At 37.6% G+C, this 22718-nt stretch overlaps 1 protein-coding gene across 1 annotated transcript; it reads left to right on the top strand.

The window, feature by feature from the left end:
- The first annotated feature begins 645 nt into the window (after nucleotides 1–645).
- Nucleotides 646–21531, top strand: LOC140154617 (uncharacterized). Its single transcript, XM_072177185.1, has 6 exons — nucleotides 646–898; nucleotides 2653–2943; nucleotides 4640–4765; nucleotides 5039–5128; nucleotides 7265–7480; nucleotides 21334–21531. Exons 1-6 carry the CDS (start codon nucleotides 646–648, stop codon nucleotides 21498–21500), a joined length of 1143 nt encoding a protein of 380 aa, XP_072033286.1. The 3' UTR covers nucleotides 21501–21531.
- The last annotated feature ends 1187 nt before the right edge of the window (nucleotides 21532–22718 follow it).

The following is a 22718-nucleotide window of genomic DNA, read 5'->3' as shown; positions in this document are numbered from 1 at the left end:
TTTGATTTTGAATGACATCGTACATTAGTATTGATTTTTTCCGTTAAGCATTATCAAGAATTTTATCACAATTTTTAGTGCAGATTGGAAGTTGGCTTAGTGGTACCATCCGTTGATTCAGAACCGAAAAGTGCCGGTTTTGATTCCCACCTATGCCTAATTTTTTTAAAGACTTGGAAAATTAATGCAGTAAGTTTATTTGGCGAGCGATCTCAGTTATTCATTTTCTGATGGCTGTGCCTCTTACAGACACCCTCCCTCTGGAATCCAAACCACGGTTCGCTCATTACACCTCCCTTAATGAAACATCTAAGTACTTTTAAAAAATTAAAAAAACCATTTGCGTTGTATTCGAGATATCCATTACCATCGTCTAATGAATTATGTATGATTTTAATGTACGTCTGAGATTCCGGGCTGAGATGATAATGTTTTGTTGATATCAAATCGAAGTTATTTTTTTGAAAATCCTCGAGTTGATAAATAATAAAGGACTCTTAAAATTACGCCGGGCATTGCATGCAATATTATTGGAAGCTTGGTCTTGTTATGGTCGATAATATGCTGAAATCACGGCCAATATATTTTTGTATTGTATTATTTGCCACCGTCCATAAAATCGATACGTTGAAATGTGATGAATATATGAAGCTTTCGCGTTTCTCCGTCAGCTCCGGATATACGCTTCAGGGATATGATTTCAAGACATTATATGCTACAAGTGTAACTCATTGTAGCTTATCATGTATCAGTTATCGGCAATGTCCATTTAATTACATCTACGACACCGGCAACTGCGAATTGAATACTATTCCGACTGAGTGTCAATCTGCCTACTTGACGATCGCAAATAGAACGTCATTTTTTGGAAAACTAACTCTTCATCCACCAGAGGAAGGTAAGAGATATTAGTAGGGGTGAAAATAGTGATTCCGTACGTGGCCAAATCACGGGAAATAAAATTTCAATGTGGTTTCTTGTACTTTGTGGCACTGGGATTCATTTACAAAGTATGTAACCTCGCCGTCAAATGATGGGGAACTCCAGATAGAGGGCAGTGATTTTTTGTTATATTTGACGTGTCATGTCAAAAGGAGACACTTTTGGGTAGGATCGTAAATGGAGAAATAGCCCAAAATCTCCCTGGGGTGATTTTTTTACAATTTGGGTTTGTTGCGAATTTGTGATGTTATTTATGTTTAAAATATTGTCTGATAGATTCAGACCGGAATATAACTGGCATCTTGTATTTTTTGAAGGTAATTCCTACTCTCAACATTGTCAATAATATTTCTAAAGGCCGATATTTCAATTTCCAATTTTATAATACCATAACTTACGAACTCAATATCTTCACTTAGAAATGTCCGATTTCATTGGAGAAAATGGCATCGTGGAGCAAAGATGTGTAAAAACCTCAAAATTGATAACCTGCCCAAAAGTGTCTCCTTTTGACACGACACGTCACATATAATATATCCTATATGACCCATTCTATTACCCCCAGGACCCATTATTCAAAATCCCGCACTGTGATTTGTTGAAACGCGTCACGTGACAGACCATTAATTAGTGATAAAGTGTCAAGGGCAACGAACTTTATGTTCTTTTATCATCACAGCGCACAGCAGAGCGCACAGCACACCTGCTTATGTAGGGCAGAATGGAATGTCATGGGTGTGTTATTGTATGTGCATACCTGCTTATAGGGGAGAATGGAATGTTAGGTTGTGTTATTGGAATGTGCATACGCTTTGGCTACGCGTATGCGCTTCACCTTGAGGTAAACAACTTGAAAAAAAAAAAAAAAAAATTTGATATTTTCTCTTTAAATCACACTATTTTGTGGTAATAGAATAGAAATAAAGGGTGCAGCATTATCCTTTACACGCAAATAATGTGTCCTCGGCAGTAAAACGTTTAAATAATGGGTTCGGCTGCGCCTCACCCATTATTTACGTTTTACTGCCTCGACACATTATTTTCGTGTAAAGATCATGCATTACCCTTTATTTCTTAAGTATATAGTTTCAGCAAAAATTGGGATCAGAATTATGGCTTTGTAAAAAATAAATTTACACTTCTGACCAGTGTTGTATAATGGTGCTTGAATAAGTCAAAGTGCCACTTGATATCTCAATGTATATAATTTTGTAGTGTGTCTTAATTCTGCACACATGATTGTACTCTGAAGTTTTGCTGAAATTATATACATGCTCCATAAAATATCTTTATGAAAGCTTGAAAAGCCCAGTAAAAACCAAAGAAATCGTCCGTTGCATTTTGATTTCAAACCATTCAACATGTTCAACAAGTCTGAATTTCTTCAGGAGAAGATAAAAACCAGTTTTGAAAGAGACGTCCATAGAAAAATAGAACTTGATAAACGTCAATGTGCCTCCGTATAACAATCAATATTTTACAATGCTGTTCTTTTCAAGGTTTTTGGCTTTTTTCACTAATATATCAACTATTCCGTTAGCTACCTAATTGATTCATGTTAACGTTATCGATCTATCGCTTTAACTACCATATATAGACGTTTCAGTATATTCACAATTTCAAACATGATGGAGCATTTAAATGTACGTGTGTGTCATTTTATTGTCATAATATCCAATCTGATAATTACAAGCTTGTTTTTCCACGCAGGCCCAATTGATTGCAATACACTTTCTGACCAGTTTTCACAACATTTTCGCCGTCACCAGGAGTCTGTACTGAAGAGTAATGACATCAATGTACTGGATAACATTAATTCCATAATATCTTGCGCTAGTCATTGCATAAACTACGCTCAATGTCGAGGATTCAGTTTTTCAGCCAGCCAGCACCAATGTGAAATCAAGGATACGCTTTCTGATTGTAGTTTACCAGATTTGCAGTCGCCCGTCTCGGATGAAGTTTATTATCATCACATAGATGAACCGTGTACCCGTTCAGGTAATTGTAAAGGCTTCAAGACCTTTTGACAATACTTCTTTGCTAACTGTGATTAATAGATTTATCTTCTTTGCTAACTTTAATTAATAGATTATCATCTTTATCTATTTTATTACTTTATTTATTTTATTATCTTCTGGCCTTGAGGTAAGGGAAATTATTGTTCTAATGACAGCATGACAAGCCACCAAAACGTGCGCTACAAAAAAAAACTTTGGCTTCTTATGTACTGATAGGTAATAGTGTTCCACAAGAAGCAAATGGTGGTCCAATGACGACGCAGCTAGTGATTGCTAATCTCACTATTTATTCTATTGGAAATAATGCCTTTACCTTCGGTGAATGTTTAAATATTCTGCCATTTTAGCGATGTCATTCGTATCTTTTTTGACCCGCAGTTGGTCACAGGTAGATCTCAAATAGTATTCTCTGATTTGATTTGATTTGCTCGGGTAGACAACCATGGTTAACGTAAGAAAGCCTCTTATGAAGCTTTACCATAAGGTCCATTTTCAACATACTGGGACAGGTTGAGACCAGTCTGGGGTTTACACCGTACTGTTCTCGAAACTGACTGTCAGCTACATGTGAACTATGGATCTTCTCTACACGAGACTGACGGCGTAACACCCCATCCGAAGGAAGGAATTCTCTCGTGGCTTAATCTACATGTTTTCCACCGCCGGGAAACGAACCCGGAACCTCATGCACCAGAAACGAGAATTCTAATCACTCTGCCACGCTCTCCTACCTCTTCCCAGAGCTGCAGACTAATCATAATATGTAAGAATGCCAACGATTAAAAGCTTTTGATGCTTCGTTCATTTAATCTTGCTGGGTTTAGCACAAAATAAGCCATAATATATAAATCGGAGTTTGTGGGTGTGTATACAGCTGTAGAGAAGCATCACACATTTAGTTAAATAGGGCCTATTAGGATGACGTTTGGTATTTTGCACTAACATCCAAACAATCCATCATGCTTGACACCATCCATAAAAGAGCTTATGACAATATTTTATAGACCTAAGTGCGAACATGTATTGGGATATTATTGTAATGTGCAATCTTCATACTTCTTCTGGGCATTCGTTGATGTTTCATTACCCTACATTCTCCTCAAACAAAGCAGTCGTATTGTTACTGACGTTTTAGCTGCAAAGGGGTAATACGTCATTCAACCATATTATGGCACAAAATGCTTCAAGCATGACACCTGTTACGGACCAACTCAACTTGCATCTCTTTCTGGAAAGCTGGACTCACAGCTGGACAAATGTAATGTAACTGTTTCTCCATCTTGCATTTGGTAAACTGGTAAATTGGTTATTTCAGGGACATAATTCCTTTGCGTACTAAAGCTGTCAAGATGTGCTGAGAACGCGGAGCCTTAGAGGGATCTATAGCGCAATGTACCCATTCACTTTTAAGGTTTGTACGGACCAATCTGTTGCTTTCCACGAACAGATGTCAGGTACATTGTAGACAATTAACTGCAATATAATGCCAACCAGCTCCCTGCACAATGTGCACATCCCTGTTGACGGGGCGGGGTAACTGTCTTAATAATGGTAATTGCGCTCCTTACTTAATTTGATACCTTAATACCCTTTGTGTTAGTCTGATTTGTTAATTTGTGTATGGTTCTCTTGTAATTTAACTAATAAAACTTTTATTTACTATTTTACAAACAAAGAGCTACTTTTACAAGGCTTACCTACATCGCAATCTACCAATTACCACCATATTAATGGTCATGCTCATGAGGCTACTGACGGAGACAAGCGAACGTTTTATGGAAGTTACACATGTACCCACACAGGTACGGCGAATTCAAATTTATCCGTTATGTCTGGTCAAATTTCTAAACAGTAAATATACAGTGGCTATCCCGGGTGACTATTACATTTGAAGAGAAAAAATAAATCACTATAAGGTATAAAAACATAATTATACATCTTCGATAAGCGTGATTGTATTATCTTGCATTCACGTTTGCTTTTTTATTGCTATTGTTATTTCTTGCATTGATTTTCTCCTAGCTCTTACTACTGTAAGTACCAAGATTATGATATCTAGATATTTTCTTCTGCAGAGAATTATAACGGTCAGTGGTGGATGATAGATATGCAAAAAACCAAGTGCATTCGAAAGGTTATCATTTATAACAGAAGTGACTGCTGTAGTAAGTATAATAATTTTGGACAGTCTACTCCTCAACGGACCGTTCTCCTAGCTCTACTGTTTAACTGATGTCATCAATAGATTTATTCTATCATGTCTATTTGCCATCAAATGTTCGTTGCTTTGAGGTGTAGGGCTTATACTGGGGGCTTATACCGCTTAATATCTGTGAAGCATTCCATTAATACACAATACATAGTTACCTTGCTCAATACTGAACTGAAGAGGGTGATGTACTGATATTAAATATAAACAGGAGCAGTGCAGTGCTTTGCAATTTGGCGGCAAAACATCGGTCAGCCAAAACTTAGCTGTCGGTAATACTATGTCTATTCAGTCTGCCGGTTGTGAAGGCTTTAATCCCCTGTCGTTAAGCACATTTTAATTGTATTACGTAACTGACATGTTCCTGTGACTACACTGACGCTGACCAGTGTTGCAAGCAACACATTTCGGGGACTAAATCAAGTTAAAAAGCAATCAAATAATGATAAAATATTCCTTGAAAGTTTGATTATCAACAGCGTAAACTTGAACCCCTACTTGAAATCGTCGCAATCGGCCGCACAACGGCCTAGATGTATGCGAATACGTTTTGTACACACGCTTGATAAATTCGGCACAAAAAACCGTTTTAAAATTGCGAAAACAGAACTCAAAGATCACTTTATCTTGAATTGTGCCCCTCCATATTTCAGATTTAGGTTGAGACAAGTTTTCTATAAATTCAGAGAAAATTCAGAGATGTTGTTGCGAACGAAAGAGAAGCACGTTTTACTGTCGCTATGAAAAATCTCAGCCCAGTAAAATCTCAATGGGCTACACAGCGTGAGATGCATCATGCATGTTAATTGGATCTGGTTACGTTTCTGATATTTTGTGAGTTATTTCTTTGAATTCTCTATCCAAAATACATCTTCTTGAAGCGATAGACACAAAGAAGTAATTTTATCTTCCGTTTTATTCACGGGGCGCGAACCTGATAGACTTTTCATGCCGATACCGTTCACCTGTATGGAAACGAATAAGAACATCAAAAGCAAGGTTCAGAATCTCTGTGTTAAAAATCTACCGAGTCTAAAATGTCTCATTTGTATAACAAGGAACAACTTTAATAAGTTGTGGCTTGGAGCAGAGAACGTATCTTACACTTCCCATAATGCATTCCTTCCATTTCAATTTTTTGTACTGATTTGCTATGTTGTGCCACATGGGTCGATAGTGATGAAATATACCTCAGTTAACAGAGTATACATCCATATCTTGAAAAATATGTTTATTTCTTGACTAGCGACCCATGTTCAGCCATCTATTCTCAAAATGAAAAGAAAGGAGAAACCTGTACAAAGTAATGGGAGCGTCATTTGTTGAAACGAGGGGATGTATTGTGTTGCAAAGGATTCTGGGAAGGGTAAGATAGTTTCTCTGGGTTTTGAGTTGACAAAATAGGGCAAATACCAATTTTCCTGATGAACGTGGGAATAGTGGTCTTATTTACTGCATACCAAATATGGTCTAAACCCTTTTGAACAGTTATTGAGGATTTTGAATGACGAGAGTTTGCGAAAGCGAGCGAAGCAGGTTTCTAAACTGCCCTGTCAAATTTTAAATTTCTTGATTTTCTTTAAAATTCGACCACCGTTTGGGGTACATCTTACAAGATATATCACCTATATGAAGCCAAATCTAATCTGAAGAAAATGGAGAAATTCGTTGAAATTTAAGCCAGAGATGTCAGATGACAAAAAAACAACCCGAAAACCACCTTGGTCGTGTTACCATCGTACGGTCATTCTAGGCACTTGCCATTCAAAATAATAGGAATAGGAACTTGACCTAGCAACAGACTGTATTTGAAATGCGAAATATTGGAAGCAAATTAAGCAATACGATAAAGAATAGTCACGATCTTGAAAATATTAGCATACATTTAATGTATAAAAGGTACAAGGCACTATTATTAAACCTTTCAATATATTTATCAATTTGACAGTAAGTTAATCGGCATGTCATCGAAGAAAGTTCTGAATATCTATCGGGACAAATTGTGTTGTTTTTCTTCGCATCTAAGCACATGGAACATGAAGTAGATGTGAAATCACAACTGCTATAACCATTTATATATTTTTGTTTTAAGGGAATCGTCTTTATGGTGCTGTAATTCGTGTTGGTATGAATTCTGACAGAAGTAATGTAGAATGTGGCCCTGGAGTGGATATGACTCAAATCAACTCAGGCCCTATGATTGAGATACCATGTGATACTTGTGGTCGATATTTGAGCGTCCATTTACCTGGAATAGTAACCATCTGCGAGCTCCAAGCATACGTTGACGTATGTCCAACACACACAGGTAACATCATACACAGAGGATGATTTAAGCACTACCCAGCAAGTCTTCATTACAAGGTGGCCTGTATGCTTTTTGTACGATGACCCCATAAAATGTTCATAATCCCTGATAATAGCTGGCACGCGACACCCGACGAAATAATTGCTTTACCACACAAGAATTTTGGAGTCGAATTTAAGTCAAGAAATTCGACTCCAAAACACCCCGAGGTCAGATTTATTTTTAGCCGACCGTTAGCTCTGCGGCCTTGTGGCCGTCTCCTCCATCCAGTTTACACTGTGTACTGTAGCATAGGGCTGTACTGTACATGTTCAGCACAAGTTGTCCACACACACACACACCCTTTCGTATTTGCTGTCTCACACAGCTCAGTTCCTTGCATTTCGTTGTTTTATATTTTCACATTTTTAACTGATTTTAATTACACCATATTCCTTACATTTTATAATGTGAAGACAGTAATAATATTTTATGTATATTATTGCAATGAACAGAAAAAATTATTCAGATTAAAGCATGTTTTAATTTTTTTAAAGCAAAGTTTGAATATTTTTTCACAGAAAGATTGGCATTTAGGCCTACTAGGCAATTTTATTTTAAGAAATAATAAGGCCGAATAAAAAAAATACATGTTTCTCGTCCGCTCCCTCCTCCTTTATTGAAGATTTTTCATTTTTTTTTATTTTGTAAACTTTCAATTATAACTTGTTGAAAAAGATGTTTCATAAGTTGAAACTTATTTTACAGCTTTGTAAATGCAAAATACATCATTGGGGTCACTAGAGGGGCCACAACGACATCGCCTGGCTAATAATTACCTGGTACAGCAGGGATACTAAAATAAATACCCAGGATCGATACACGTGAATTTGCTATGCACGAGTTTGATATGAGAAGAAAATCTTTGGATACCGGTGTAGAAAATGATGAATATCTCCCGTAAATGATTTCGTATAAAGAAGCCAGGTGTGGTTCCTTGCACATGAATATATATTTTGAACAGATGTGATAGTCGATATGTATAATGACCATGCGTGGCGGTGGATTCAATCTACCATGGCGATTTCTGCCATGAAGATATCAGGGCGATGACACTGTGGGGCCTACCTCTCAAAACAATAAAATAAAATGGCCTCCTCCTTTTACTCAGATATCAATCTGTATGTCGAATACCCAAAATGTTAATCAGTGATATGGGTAGGCCTACTAGGCCTATTATAGGCCTACTTGCGCAATGTGTGGCGATTCTTCATCATAACGTCACCTGCGAGACCCCAGTAGATAAAGTAGTCAAGTGCCATTTTGACGAAATTATGTTATTGGCAGATTATAAGTCACTAGGGTCAAACATTTTTTTTTTTGAAAATTTGGGTCGATTTGACCCCCTACAAGTAGGGGTCACTTAAGGGGTCAAATTGGGTCAAAATTTAAAAATGGTCCGATTTGTTTAGCAGTTATAGGGTCGAGGTCAATCAAAGGTCAAACGAGGTCAAATTTTCAACAACATCCGATTTGCATAAATGATACACAAAATTGTTCTTCTCGATATGGGCATTTAAAAAATGTATACTTTTAACTATTATTAACTTTCAATTTTGTGAAAAATGCAATTGTTTAAATCTGAACCATGGTTTTTAGTGGAAAAAGTAGTCAAGTACAAAATACTGATTATTGATTATAAAAAATCAATAAATGACAAATCGTTGATTGATAGCTACATTAAAGGAGTGTTTCGTGATCCTAGCATCCTCTTTTTATTACATTGTTCAGTACATAACCACGAAAAAGCCTATTCCCAAAATTTCAGTTGATTCCGATTTTGCGTTTGCGAGTTATGCATGATTATGTGTATTACACTGCTCCATAGACAATGCGTTGTAATTTCGTTCTGGTGCACCAGAACGAAATTCAAATTTCACGATATCTTTGCAAAACGAATTAATCTGCAAGAAATATTTTGTACATAAACATTATGTAGCCAGAGGTTTCCAGTGATATAAAAATCTCAACTTTTTTTTGAGAAAAGTGGGGGATGAGGCTGTGGATCACGAAATGCCCTTTAAGTACAATATCCATATCAATTCATTACAGCAAGTTTTATACAAAAATATCTCAGTTTGAGGTCAATAGAAACAATTCATAACTTTAAACCCACTTTTCTCGAAACTGTTATTTTGGCACTTAACTACTTTATCCACTAAGGTCTTCACTGTTACAAATACGATGCCACCGCGAATAGCAAACGGAGCCTACGGGTTTCCAAGAGTGTGTTTTTTCCAGTATTTAATCTCCCTATGGGTAATATTGGTAGGCCTACATGGTTAGCTAAATATACTCTCTGTCGTACGTCGAAGTTTCATTTAATTTCTTAACTGGTGTTTAAATAAAGAATATCTGGCAAAGCAAAGTGTGAATATTTTTTCACAGAAAGATTGGCATTTAGGCCTACTTGGCAATTTTATTTTAAGAAATAATAAGGCCGAGTAAAAAAAATACATGTTTCTCGTCCGCTCCCTCCTCCTTTTTGAAGATTTTTCAATTTTTTTATTTTGTAAACTTTCAATTATAACTTGTTGAAAAAGATGTTTCATAAGTTGAAACTTATTTTACAGCTTTGTAAATGCAAAATACATCATTGGGGTCACTAGAGGGGCCCACAACGACATCGTCTGGCTAATAATTACCTGGTACAGCAGGGATACTAAAATAAATACCCAGGATCGATACACGTGAATTTGCTATGCACGAGTTTGATATGAGAAGAAAATCTTTGGATACCGGTGTAGAAAATGATGAATATCTCCCGTAAATGATTTCGTATAAAGAAGCCAGATGTGGTTCCTTGCACATGAATATATATTTTGAACAGATGTGATAGTCGATATGTATAATGACCATGCGTGGCGGTGGATTCAATCTACCATGGCGATTTCTGCCATGAAGATATCAGGGCGATGACACTGTGGGGCCTACCTCTCAAAACAATAAAATAAAATGGCCTCCTCCTTTTACTCAGATATCAATCTGTATGTCGAATACCCAAAATTTTAATCAGTGATATGGGTAGGCCTACTAGGCCTATTATAGGCCTACTTGCGCAATGTGTGGCGATTCTTCATCATAACGTCACCTGCGAGACCCCAGTAGATAAAGTAGTCAAGTGCCATTTTGACGAAATTATGTTATTGGCAGATTATAAGTCACTAGGGTCAAACATTGTTTTTTGAAAATTTGGGTCGATTTGACCCCCTACAAGTAGGGGTCACTTGAGGGGTCAAATTGGGTCAAAACTTAAAAATGGTCCGATTTGTTTAGCAGTTATAGGGTCGAGGTCAATCAAAGGTCAAACGAGGTCAAATTTTCAACAACATCCGATTTGCATAAATGATACACAAAATTGTTCTTCTCGATATGGGCATTTTAAAAATGTATACTTTTAACTATGATTAACTTTCAATTTTGTGAAAAATACAATTGTTTAAATCTGAACCATGGTTTTAGTGGAAAAAGTAGTCAAGTACAAAATACTGATTATTGATTATAAAAAATCAATAAATGACAAATCGTTGATTGATAGCTACATTAAGTACAATTCATTACAGCAAGTTTTATACAAAAATATCTCAGTTTGAGGTCAATAGAAACAATTCATAACTTTAAACCCACTTTTCTCGAAACTGTTATTTTGGCACTTAACTACTTTATCCACTAAGGTCTTCACTGTTACAAATACGATGCCACCGCGAATAGCAAATGGAGCCTACGGGTTTCCAAGAGTGTGTTTTTTCCAGTATTTAATCTCCCTATGGGTAATATTGGTAGGCCTACATGGTCAGCTAAATATACTCTCTGTCGTACGTCGAAGTTTCATTTAATTTCTTAACTGGTGTTTAAATAAAGAATATCTGGATTCCAAATAAAAGATAAAACTGACCAAGCACGTTGCTTAATATCTCAATATCTTAGGCCTAAAAAATGTTTGATTGGCGGAACATAAAAAAAATGGGTAGGTCGGGCCTAATTTTAGGGTCGGTCGGGGTTACGCCAGTCAAACAATTTTTTGGCCTTACGACGAAGCAAGGAACCTGTATGAAAGAAATTAATAATATAATATTCTATTAAAAAGTAAGCAGAATTTCAACACAGCGCAGCGGCATTAGGATGGCCTCATTTCCATATAGAATTATTATATCAGAATAACCAATTTTATTGCCCCGTCATCGACACATTGGAATTTCTTGGTCTTTATAAAAGACCATTCAAAAACGGTGGAAACAGATAGATATTCCTTTTTATTTAATACTTTTGCAAGCAGATCAATATGAGACAATTTTTTATCATAGAAATTTTGCCCCCCCACCCCATGGAGTTGAAATTTAGACATTTGACCTTTTCCCCTATAACTCAAAAAATGTACATCGGAGATATGTCGAACTATAGTTTTCTGAATCCATTTGACGAGAGCAATACATTGGTATGGTTTTCAGGAGGATTTGATCAAATTTGACCGGGAGCCACTCACATAAACTGTACGCATGCGTGAACAAAAAACAAGGAATATGGGGTGGGTTTTTTTAGGCAAGGCAAGTTACGCGAGTGACGCATTTAGGGTCTAAAAAACACTGATTATCAAGAAAAAGGGTAGTTTTCTGAAACTGATCAACTTGTTTAGGGTACCGTTTCACATTTTTAGTAAATTACGAGTCCAAAAAGGGTACAACCTTATGTGCTAACATTTTCAAGTATACCACGCAACACATGCGCTGCTCTTACAAAAATGTGCTACCCTTGTCCAATATACCAAGCTATGCATGTGCTGCCCATTAATAATCTTTTTTACACGCTTCACCTATATACCATTATGCATATGTGCTGCCCATCAACCATTTTTGCTACAATTGCCAATATTATAGCACACTATACGTGTGCTACCCTTAAAAAATCTGTGCTACCCTTGAAATTTTTGTGGTAACCTTTTCCAATATAGCACGCTACATGTACGTGTGCTACCCTTGTCCATATATACCATACTTTACATATACCATACTTTACAATACATGTGCTGCCCTATCAAAAATTGTGCTAACCTTTTCCAATATACCACACAATACATGTGCTGCCCTTTCAAAGATATCGCTGACCTGACTCCGAGCCCGGAAGAACATCGTGTTGCGCAAGTCCGTAGATCCCCACGGTCGCCGTATCATCCAAAAAAAAATTCTGCTACCCTTTTCCTATATACCACACAATACATGTGCTGCCCTTTCAAAATGTGTGCTACCTTTTCATATATACCACACAATACATGTGCTGCCCAGTCAAAAATTGTGCTACCCTTTTCCAATATACAACACAATACATGTGCTGCCCTTTCAAAATTTGTGCTACCCTTTTCCTATATGCCACACAATACATGTGCTGCCTTTCAAAATTTGTGCTACCCTTTTCCTATATGCCACACAATACATGTGCTGCCCTTTCAAAATTTGTGCTACCCTTTTCCTATATGCCACACAATACATGTGCTGCCCTTTCAAAATTTGTGCTACCTTTTCCTATATGCCACACAATACATGTGCTGCCCTTTCAAAATTTGTGCTACCCTTTTCCTATATACCACACAATACATGTGCTGCCCTTTCAAAATTGTGCTACCCTTTTCCAATATACCACACAATACATGTGCTGCCTTTTCAAAACTGTGCTACCTTTTCCAATATATCACACAATACATGTGCTGCCCTATCAAAAATTGTGCTACCCTTTTCCAATATACCACACAATATACATGTGCTGCCCTTTCAAAATGTGTGCTACCCTTTTCCTATATGCCACACAATACATGTGCTGCCCTTTCAAAATTTGTGCTACCCTTTTCCTATATGCCACACAATACATGTGCTGCCCTTTCAAAATTTGTGCTACCCTTTTCCTATATGCCACACAATACATGTGCTGCCCTTTCAAAATTTGTGCTACCCTTTTCCTATATACCACACAATACATGTGCTGCCCTTTCAAAATTTGTGCTACCCTTTTCCAATATACCACACAATGTGTGCTACCCTTTTCCTATATGCCACACAATACATGTGCTGCCCTTTCAAAATTTGTGCTACCCTTTTCCTATATGCCACACAATACATGTGCTGCCCTTTCAAAATTTGTGCTACCCTTTTCCTATATGCCACACAATACATGTGCTGCCCTTTCAAAAATTGTGCTACCCTTTTCCAATATACCACACAATACATGTGCTGCCCTTTCAAAAACTGTGCTACCCTTTTCCAATATAAACTGCTCAAATAAAGAAAGTCCGCAGTCATGTAACCCGTCCTACACCAAAACCTGATCGTGTTATGAACATTTGATTGATAAAGTCGTGTGCAGAATCTTGTTAGCTCCAACTTGATGCCAAATTTGCCACCAAAAACTCTAAATTCAGAGAGATTGAGACCCGTATATGAAATTTGGTGCATTTTCAAAAGTTGCAAATTAAAAATGGACAACGCGGAGCTGTAGAGGTGAATGGCACAGCGCGACCATTGACATAGCCCGAAACAACCGCTAGGTCATATCGATCGCATCGTGCCCTAGTATTCATCAGTAAAGCACTGTAGCAATCCATGCGTTTTAAATTAACAATTGAATAAAGCGCGCACTTGGAATAGTCGACATGGGTTCATCGTGGGCAAGCAAGCTTGACCACATTGCCACGCTAAGCAATTTCGACCGCGTTATCGTTTTGATTTGCAACTTTTGAAAATGCACCAAATGCCATAAACTGGTATCAGTCTTTGTCACTTTTGAGTGTTTGGTAGCAAATTTGGTATCAAATTAGAGCTAACAAGATTCTGCACACAACCGTATCAATCAAATTTTCATAACAACATCAGGTTTTGGTGTAGGACGAGTTACATGACTGCGGACTTTCTTTATTTGAGCAGTTTATCACACAATACATGTGCTGCCCTATCAAAAATTGTGCTACCCTTTTCCAATATACCACACAATACATGTGCTGCCCTTTCAAAATTGTGCTACCCTTTTCCAATATACCACACAATACATGTGCTGCCCTTTCAAAATTGTGCTACCCTTTTCCAATATATCACACAATACATGTGCTGCCCTTTAAAAAATTGTGCTACCCTTTTCCTATATACCACACAACACATGTGCTGCCCTAATGTGCTAACCTTGTCCAATATACCACACAATACATGTGCTGCCCATTCAAAAATTGTGCTACCCTTTTCCAATATATCACACAATACATGTGCTGCCCTATCAAAAATTGTGCTACCCTTTTCCAATATACCACACAATACATGTGCTGCCCTTTCAAAAATTGTGCTACCCTTTTCCAATATATCACACAATACATGTGCTGCCCTTTCAAAATTGTGCTACCCTTTTCCAATATACCACACAATACATGTGCTGCCCTTTCAAAATTGTGCTACCCTTTTCCAATATATCACACAATACATGTGCTGCCCTTTCAAAATTGTGCTACCCTTTTCCAATATACCACACAATACATGTGCTGCCCTTTCAAAATTTGTGCTACCCTTTTCCAATATACCACACAATACATGTGCTGCCCTTTCAAAAATTGTGCTACCCTTTTCCAATATACCAAACAATACATGTGCTGCCCTTTCAAAAATTGTGCTACCCTTTTCCAATATACCACACAATACATGTGCTGCCCTTTCAAAATGTGTGCTACCCTTTTCCTATATACCACACAATACATGTGCTGCCCTTTCAAAAATTGTGCTACCCTTTTCCAATATACCACACAATACATGTGCTGCCCTTTAAAAATTTGTGCTATCCTTTTCCAATATACCACACAATACATGTGCTGCCCTTTCAAAAATTGTGCTACGCTTTTCCAATATACCAAACAATACATGTGCTGCCTTTTCCTATATACCACACAATACATGTGCTGCCCTTTAAAATGTGCTGACCTTTTCCAATATACCACACAATGCATGTGCTGCCCTTTCAAAAATTGTACTACCCTTTTCCAATATACCACACAAAACATGTGCTGCCCTTTCAAAAATTGTTCTACCCTTTTCCTATATACCACACAATGTGCTGCCCTTTCAAAAATTGTGCTAACCTTTTCCAATGTGCCACACAATACATGTGCTGCCCTTTCAAAATTGTGCTACTCTAACTCTTTTCCTTTATACCACACAATACATGTGCTGCCCTTTCAAAAATTGTGCTACCCTTTTCCTATATAGCACACAATACATGTGCTGCCCTTTCAGAAATTGTGCTACCCGTTTCCTATATACCACACAATACATGTGCTGCCCTTTCAAAATTGTGCTACCATTTTCCAATATATCACACAATACATGTGCTGCCCTTTCAAAATTGTGCTACCCTTTTCCTATATACCACACAATACATGTGCTGCCCTTTCAAAAATTGTGCTACCCTTTCCTATATACCACACAATACATGTGCTGCCCTTTCAAAATTTGTGCTACCCTTTCCAAACTTGTGCTACCCTTTTCCTATATACCACACAATACATGTGCTGCCCTTTCAAAATTTGTCCTACCCTTTTCCTATATACCACACCATACATGTGCTGCCCTTTCAAAAATTGTGCTACCCTTTTCCAATATATCACACAATACATGTGCTGCCCTTTCAAAAATTGTTCTACCCTTTTCCAATATACCACACAATACATGTGCTGCCCTTTCAAAAATTGTGCTACCCTTTTCCAATATACCACACAATTCATGTGCTGCCCTTTCAAAAATTGTGCTAGCCTTTTCCTATATACCACACAATACATGTGCTGCCCTTTCAACAATTGTGCTACCCTTTTCCTATATAGCACACAATACATGTGCTGCCCTTTCAGAAATTGTGCTACCCTTTTCCAATATACCACACAATACATGTGCTGCCCTATCACAACTTGTGCTACCCTTTTCCAATATACCACACAATACATGTGCTGCCCTTTCAAAATTGTGCTACCCTTTTCCTATATAGCACACAATACATGTGCTGCCCTTTCAGAAATTGTGCTACCCTTTTCCAATATACCACACAATACATGTGCTGCCCTTTCAAAATTGTGCTACCCTTTTCCAATATACCACACAATACATGTGCTGCCCTTTCAAAATTGTGCTACCATTTTCCAATATATCACACAATACATGTGCTGCCCTTTCAAAATTGTGCTACCCTTTTCCTATATACCACACAATACATGTGCTGCCTTTCAAACATTGTGCTACCCTTTTCCTATGTACCACACAATACATGACTGTGCTGCCCTTTCAAAATTTGTGCTACCCTTTTCCAATATACCACACAATACATGTGCTGTCATTTCAAAAATTGTGCTACCCTTTTCCTATATACCACACAATACATGTGCTGCCCTTTCAAAATTTGTCCTACCCTTTTCCTATATACCACACCATACATGTGCTGCCCTTTCAAAAATTGTGCTACCCTTTTCCAATATATCACACAATACATGTGCTGCCCTTTCAAAAATTGTGCTACCCTTTTCCAATATACCACACAATACATGTGCTGCCCTTTTGTGCTACCCTTTTCCAATATACCACACAATTCATGTGCTGCCCTTTCAAAAATTGTGCTAGCCTTTTCCTATATACCACACAATACATGTGCTGCCCTTTCAACAATTGTGCTACCCTTTTCCTATATAGCACACAATACATGTGCTGCCCTTTCAGAAATTGTGCTACCCTTTTCCAATATACCACACAATACATGTGCTACCCTTTAAAAATTGTGCTACCCTTTTCCAATATACCACACAATACATGTGCTGCCCTTTAAAAATTGTGCTACCCTTTTCCTATATACCACACAATACATGAGCTGCCCTTTCAAAAATTGTGCTACCCTTTTCCAATATACCACACAATTCATGTGCTGCCCTTTCAAAAATTGTGCTAGCCTTTTCCTATATAGCACACAATACATGTGCCGCCCTTTCAACAATTGTGCTACCCTTTTCCTATATAGCACACAATACATGTGCTGCCCTTTCAGAAATTGTGCTACCCTTTTCCTATATACCACACAATACATGTGCTGCCCTTTCAAAAATTGTGCTACCCTTTTCAAATATACCACACAATTCATGTGCTGCCCTTTCAAAAATTGTGCTAGCCTTTTCCTATATAGCACACAATACATGTGCTGCCCTTTCAACAATTGTGCTACCCTTTTCCTATATACCACACAATACATGTGCTGCCCTTTCAAAAATTGTGCTAGCCTTTTCCTATATACCACACAATACATGTGCTGCCCTTTCAAAATTGTGCTACCCTTTTCCAATATACCACACAATTCATGTGCTGCCCTTTCAAAATTGTGCTAGCCTTTTCCTATATAGCACACAATACATGTGCTGCCCTTTCAACAATTGTGCCCTTTCAACAATTGTGCTACCCTTTTCCTATATAGCACACAATACATGTGCTGCCCTTTCAGAAATTGTGCTACCCTTTTCCTATATACCACACAATACATGTGCTGCCCTTTCAAAAATTGTGCTACCCTTTTCCAATATACCACACAATACATGTGCTGCCCTTTCAAAAATTGTGCTACCCTTTTCCTATATAGCACACAATACATGTGCTGCCCTTTCAAAAATTGTGCTACCCTTTTCCTATATACCACAAAATACATGTGCTGCCCTTTTTCTATATACCACAAAATACATGTGCCCATATTTCAACCTGATTTCAACTAACTTTTAGGTTGAAATCGGGTTGAAATCAGGTTAGATTGAAACTTCGACGTTGTGTCAACGTTGATTCAACGGCGAAATCCTAACCTGTGCCCACTGGGTAAACACGATAAATAGCATTTTCATATTTGAACCATTGTAAAATATTTAAGAACTTCAGGATTTGATTCTGCACTTTGCGAATTTGATTGAACATTTTTCCATTTTGTTTTCGCATAATATTAATTTGTATTTCCAAATAGGCTCTGAATTAAAGGCTACGTGAAGTTGGCTGCACAATTTGCAAAATTTGCTGCACAATGTGCGAAATTGGGTGCACTTTTTAGAATTTTGAATGCGTATTAAATGAAATAGATTGAACATTCGCTTAATTGAAATCGAGAATGTAAGCGTTCATTCAATTTCGCGCGAAAAGGAATGTCACTTATACTAAACTGAACGACCAAAGTTCGAAATTGGACGGGAAAACCTATATTAATAATAATAATAACACTAATAATAATAATAATAATTAACGTAGGACCGTAGGACTACTTTCATCTAAAACCCACCCACCCCGCCCCACCCCATACACGTAGTAATACAGTAAATAAGGAAAATGAGCCCCATGTAGGAGTACATACAACAATGTATAAAAGAAGGTCCTCCATAGGACTACTTTCATCTAACAACCACCCTCCACCCCAAACACGTAGGACTACTCAGTAAATAATAAAGAAAATGGCCCCTGCAGGACTACATGCAACAAAGTATAAAAAAGGTCCCCTGTAGGACTACTTTCATCTAACACCCAGCCACCCACCCCATACACGTAGGACTACTTAGTAAATAATAAGGAAAATTGGCCCCTGTAGGACTACATGCAACAAAGTATAAAAAGGTCCCCCGTAGGACTACTTTCATCTAACACCCAAACACCCACCCCACCCCATACACGTAGGACTACAGTAATAAGGATATGGGCCCCTGTAGGATTACATGCAACAAAATATAAAAAGGTCCTCCGTAGAACTACTTTCATGTAACACCCACCTACCCACCCCATACACGTAGGACTACTCAGTAAATAATAATAAGGAAAATGGGCTACTGTACTGTAGGACTTCATGCAACAAAGTGTAAAAAAAGGTCCCCTGTAGGACTACTTTCATCTAACACCCACCCAACCCACCCTATACACGTAGGACTACAGTAAATAAGGAAATTGGCCCCGTATGATTTCATGCAACAAAGTATAAAAAAAGGTCCTCCGTAGGACTACTTTCATCTTAAACCCACCCACCTACCCCATACACGAAGGACTACTTAATAAATAATAATAAGGAAAACTGGCCCCTGTAGGACTACATGCAACAAAGTATAAAAAGGTCCCCCCGTAGGACTACTTTCATCTAACACCCAACCACCCCACACACGCAGGACTTCAGTTAATAAGGAAAATGGGCCCCCTGTAGGGTTACATGCACCAAAGTATAAAAAAAGGTCCTCCGTATGACTACTTTCATCTAACACCCACCCCATGCACGTAGGACTACTCAGTAAATAATAATAAGAATAACAAAAGAAAACTACATCCACCCACCGAGTTTGAGCCCCGTACGAACTACGACGGCCTCATATTGACATTAGCAGTCACATACAAATAGACAAATTATATCTACAGAGAATATCGTATAATAAAGAAACACATTTCACATTGATTCACATTCACACTAATTACTAGCGTACACCCATAAAGTTACACCCAATCCTTTGTTTGCCCTTTTCCTTTTTAAAGGAATTTTTAATTACCGGAGGATTTCAGCATGCGCAGTATATTGGCTCTGATTGGCCCTTGCAACAAGGTCGGTGATATTACAGTAAGCAAAGCAGTCAGGACTTGTGATGCAAACGAAATTGGATACCCCGCTATATGCCCCGCGGCCTCTTGGTAGCATATGGTTTCTGCTGAATGTTATTGATTTAACAGGGGCACTAATCCTGCTGCTGACAGATGTACTTAATGGTATACCGAGGTAGCTCGGTATTCGACGCTCCAAAAAGCTTAGACAACACCTTGTAATGTTGCGGTTATCATAGCTGTGTGAGTGAACATGACACCACTGCCCGCCCACTGCATACACGTGCATGGTTAAATTTGAATTTGGACAGATATATTTACAATAAAAACACCTTCAAAAAGCTAGACAATTTCACATTTTATGTTATCTACAGAAGGTGTGAATTATCCTTCATGCATACATCACTTTAGATCTGAAATCGACCAAGTAATAAATAATGACACACACACAATTCTAAAACAACATCTTTTGCACAGAATTCAATGGGATTTGAAAAGTGAAGTGGCAGTTGAAACTCTAGTGATAACACTTTTACAGTGCATTATGGAGCTTCCTTAAATCATCCTCTGCATCATACATCAATCCGGCCATATGATTCCACATTCCAGGATGTCTTCCGCCGGCGATATTCTCATGCCGGCGTTCGAACAAGTTTCATGCATGCCTATACACTTTGCTCATTAGATGATTATACGTACATCGAGGTTATTGATATTTATAACTAATACAAAGATTCTGTCATTAGATTGGCCAATTAATTATGCTGTTCTTAAAAAAGATTTTTGCACTCACGTGCAGAAATCCTGACAAACGCGAGCGTGCAGCGCTCGCGTTGACCACCTCGACTCGCCAATAATAGGCGTGGGTGATACTTTTAAAATAAATATAGTAGATTTTCCTGGTGAGTTATAAAATTTAGTGCAAGAAAAGGAATTTATATATAAAACAAATATTGAATGTCTTCATTCGTTCAATGGAAAGAATATTTTTTATTCAGTGAAATATGAACTGTTCCATTCAATGAGGCTCTCTCCAGGAATATCCCGTGGGGCGTCGTAGCACCGTGGATCGGCGTGGAATAGTCGGTGGGCTAATCAAAATGTTTAGATTGTTCACAATCCCCGACATTATAAATGTTATGAAGTTATTTTGGCGATATGGAGGGGGTCATGTATTACATGTCGGTACTGTCACATTGTTTTTCGTTTATCCCAAAATAGCATTGCCATCATGTGCAGCCATTAGAAATGCTTGTTATTCTGGTGGTAGTGGAACATATGAGATTGACCCTGATGGACCTAATAATGGCGTCGAACCATTTACAGTACTGTGTGATATGAACTCAGGTGAGAAGTATAACTTACTTTTATTAAATATAAAGCCTTGAACCCACAACTGCCTGACGAAGTTTTTGGCACCTTTTTTAGCGTCATAGATGTGCTAACATAACATAGCCTGCCAGTGGTTAAGCCAAAAGCTGTGTATTAAAGACAAAATAAGACATTTTTACATGAATTTTTAATTTGAATACTTACGTAGCTACATGTATTGTCGATACTGCTGTTTTCCTAGTGTTTTGCCAAATGTTTTATTTCAAAATGAAAATGTTGATCCCTTGTCCTTCTCTTTTAAGTAATTTATAAACAATTTCAATTTTTTTACACTTTCGCTGGGATCGCTGAATTTTAAGAGAAAATGGAGGATGATCTTATCAAATAATGGATGATCTCATAAAATAGGGTGTATTCATTGATAAACCTTCATTGTTTTTATACGGTATGGTTTAAAAACTAAACAAAAACTATATTAACAACAGGTTTGCATTTGGAAATACATTGCTGCGCGCTGCCTTCTGGGACTAGGTTTTTCAGAATAAGGCGCAAATCAAAGTATTTCTTTCAAATTTTCAAACAATATGGAAAGGTTTCTATACAAAAACGATTCTCTTATAAACCGACATGCGCACAGTTTCCACCTCGATACACCTGAGCACACATTTTCGTCCAAGAGCTTTCAAGCAAGCAGTGATTGTCTCCACTACAGTATTTGATTACACTACACGGTTGAGTTATAATACATCCCCTCGTTTCATCGAAGAGCTGTGGAGCTTCTAGCTGAAAAATGGGCCTCTTTGATTGGGTTTTGTCGAAACCTCAAGTGTTCCCTTCATCCAATCAGAATTGTTTTTATATCAAACAAAAGCAAACATTTCCCGCTGAAAACACTTTTCGTCACTAGGTCAACAGATAACGTAATTCAATGTTATAGCGAAAGGCGAATGTGGTAAATCTGTTGAAAACTACCTATCCAATATTTTATGTCATTAAAGGAAAAACCACTCTTATATTGTCCATATACTAGCGTCACTAGAATGAGCAATGGCCAATTCTCTTTAAATTGCAAATGATGTGCAAAAACTTACTATTTTCGCCTGTTTTGTCATACGGTTGTAAATTCAATGAACTATGACTTTGCTAAAAGAGCGCTTACAAATTGATATGAGTGCATTAATTGCGTTGAATATTTGTATACCTCCATGCAATAGCAACTATTCGCTACTTGCACGTTCCGCCATTATGCACTATGTGCGGGAGAGCCTCGAACT

Source organism: Amphiura filiformis, chromosome 6 (genome assembly GCF_039555335.1).
Source record: "Amphiura filiformis chromosome 6, Afil_fr2py, whole genome shotgun sequence".
NCBI classification, from domain to species: domain Eukaryota; kingdom Metazoa; phylum Echinodermata; class Ophiuroidea; order Amphilepidida; family Amphiuridae; genus Amphiura; species Amphiura filiformis.
Note: the sequence above shows the minus strand (reverse complement) of the source record. Positions and strands in the feature narration are given on the sequence as shown.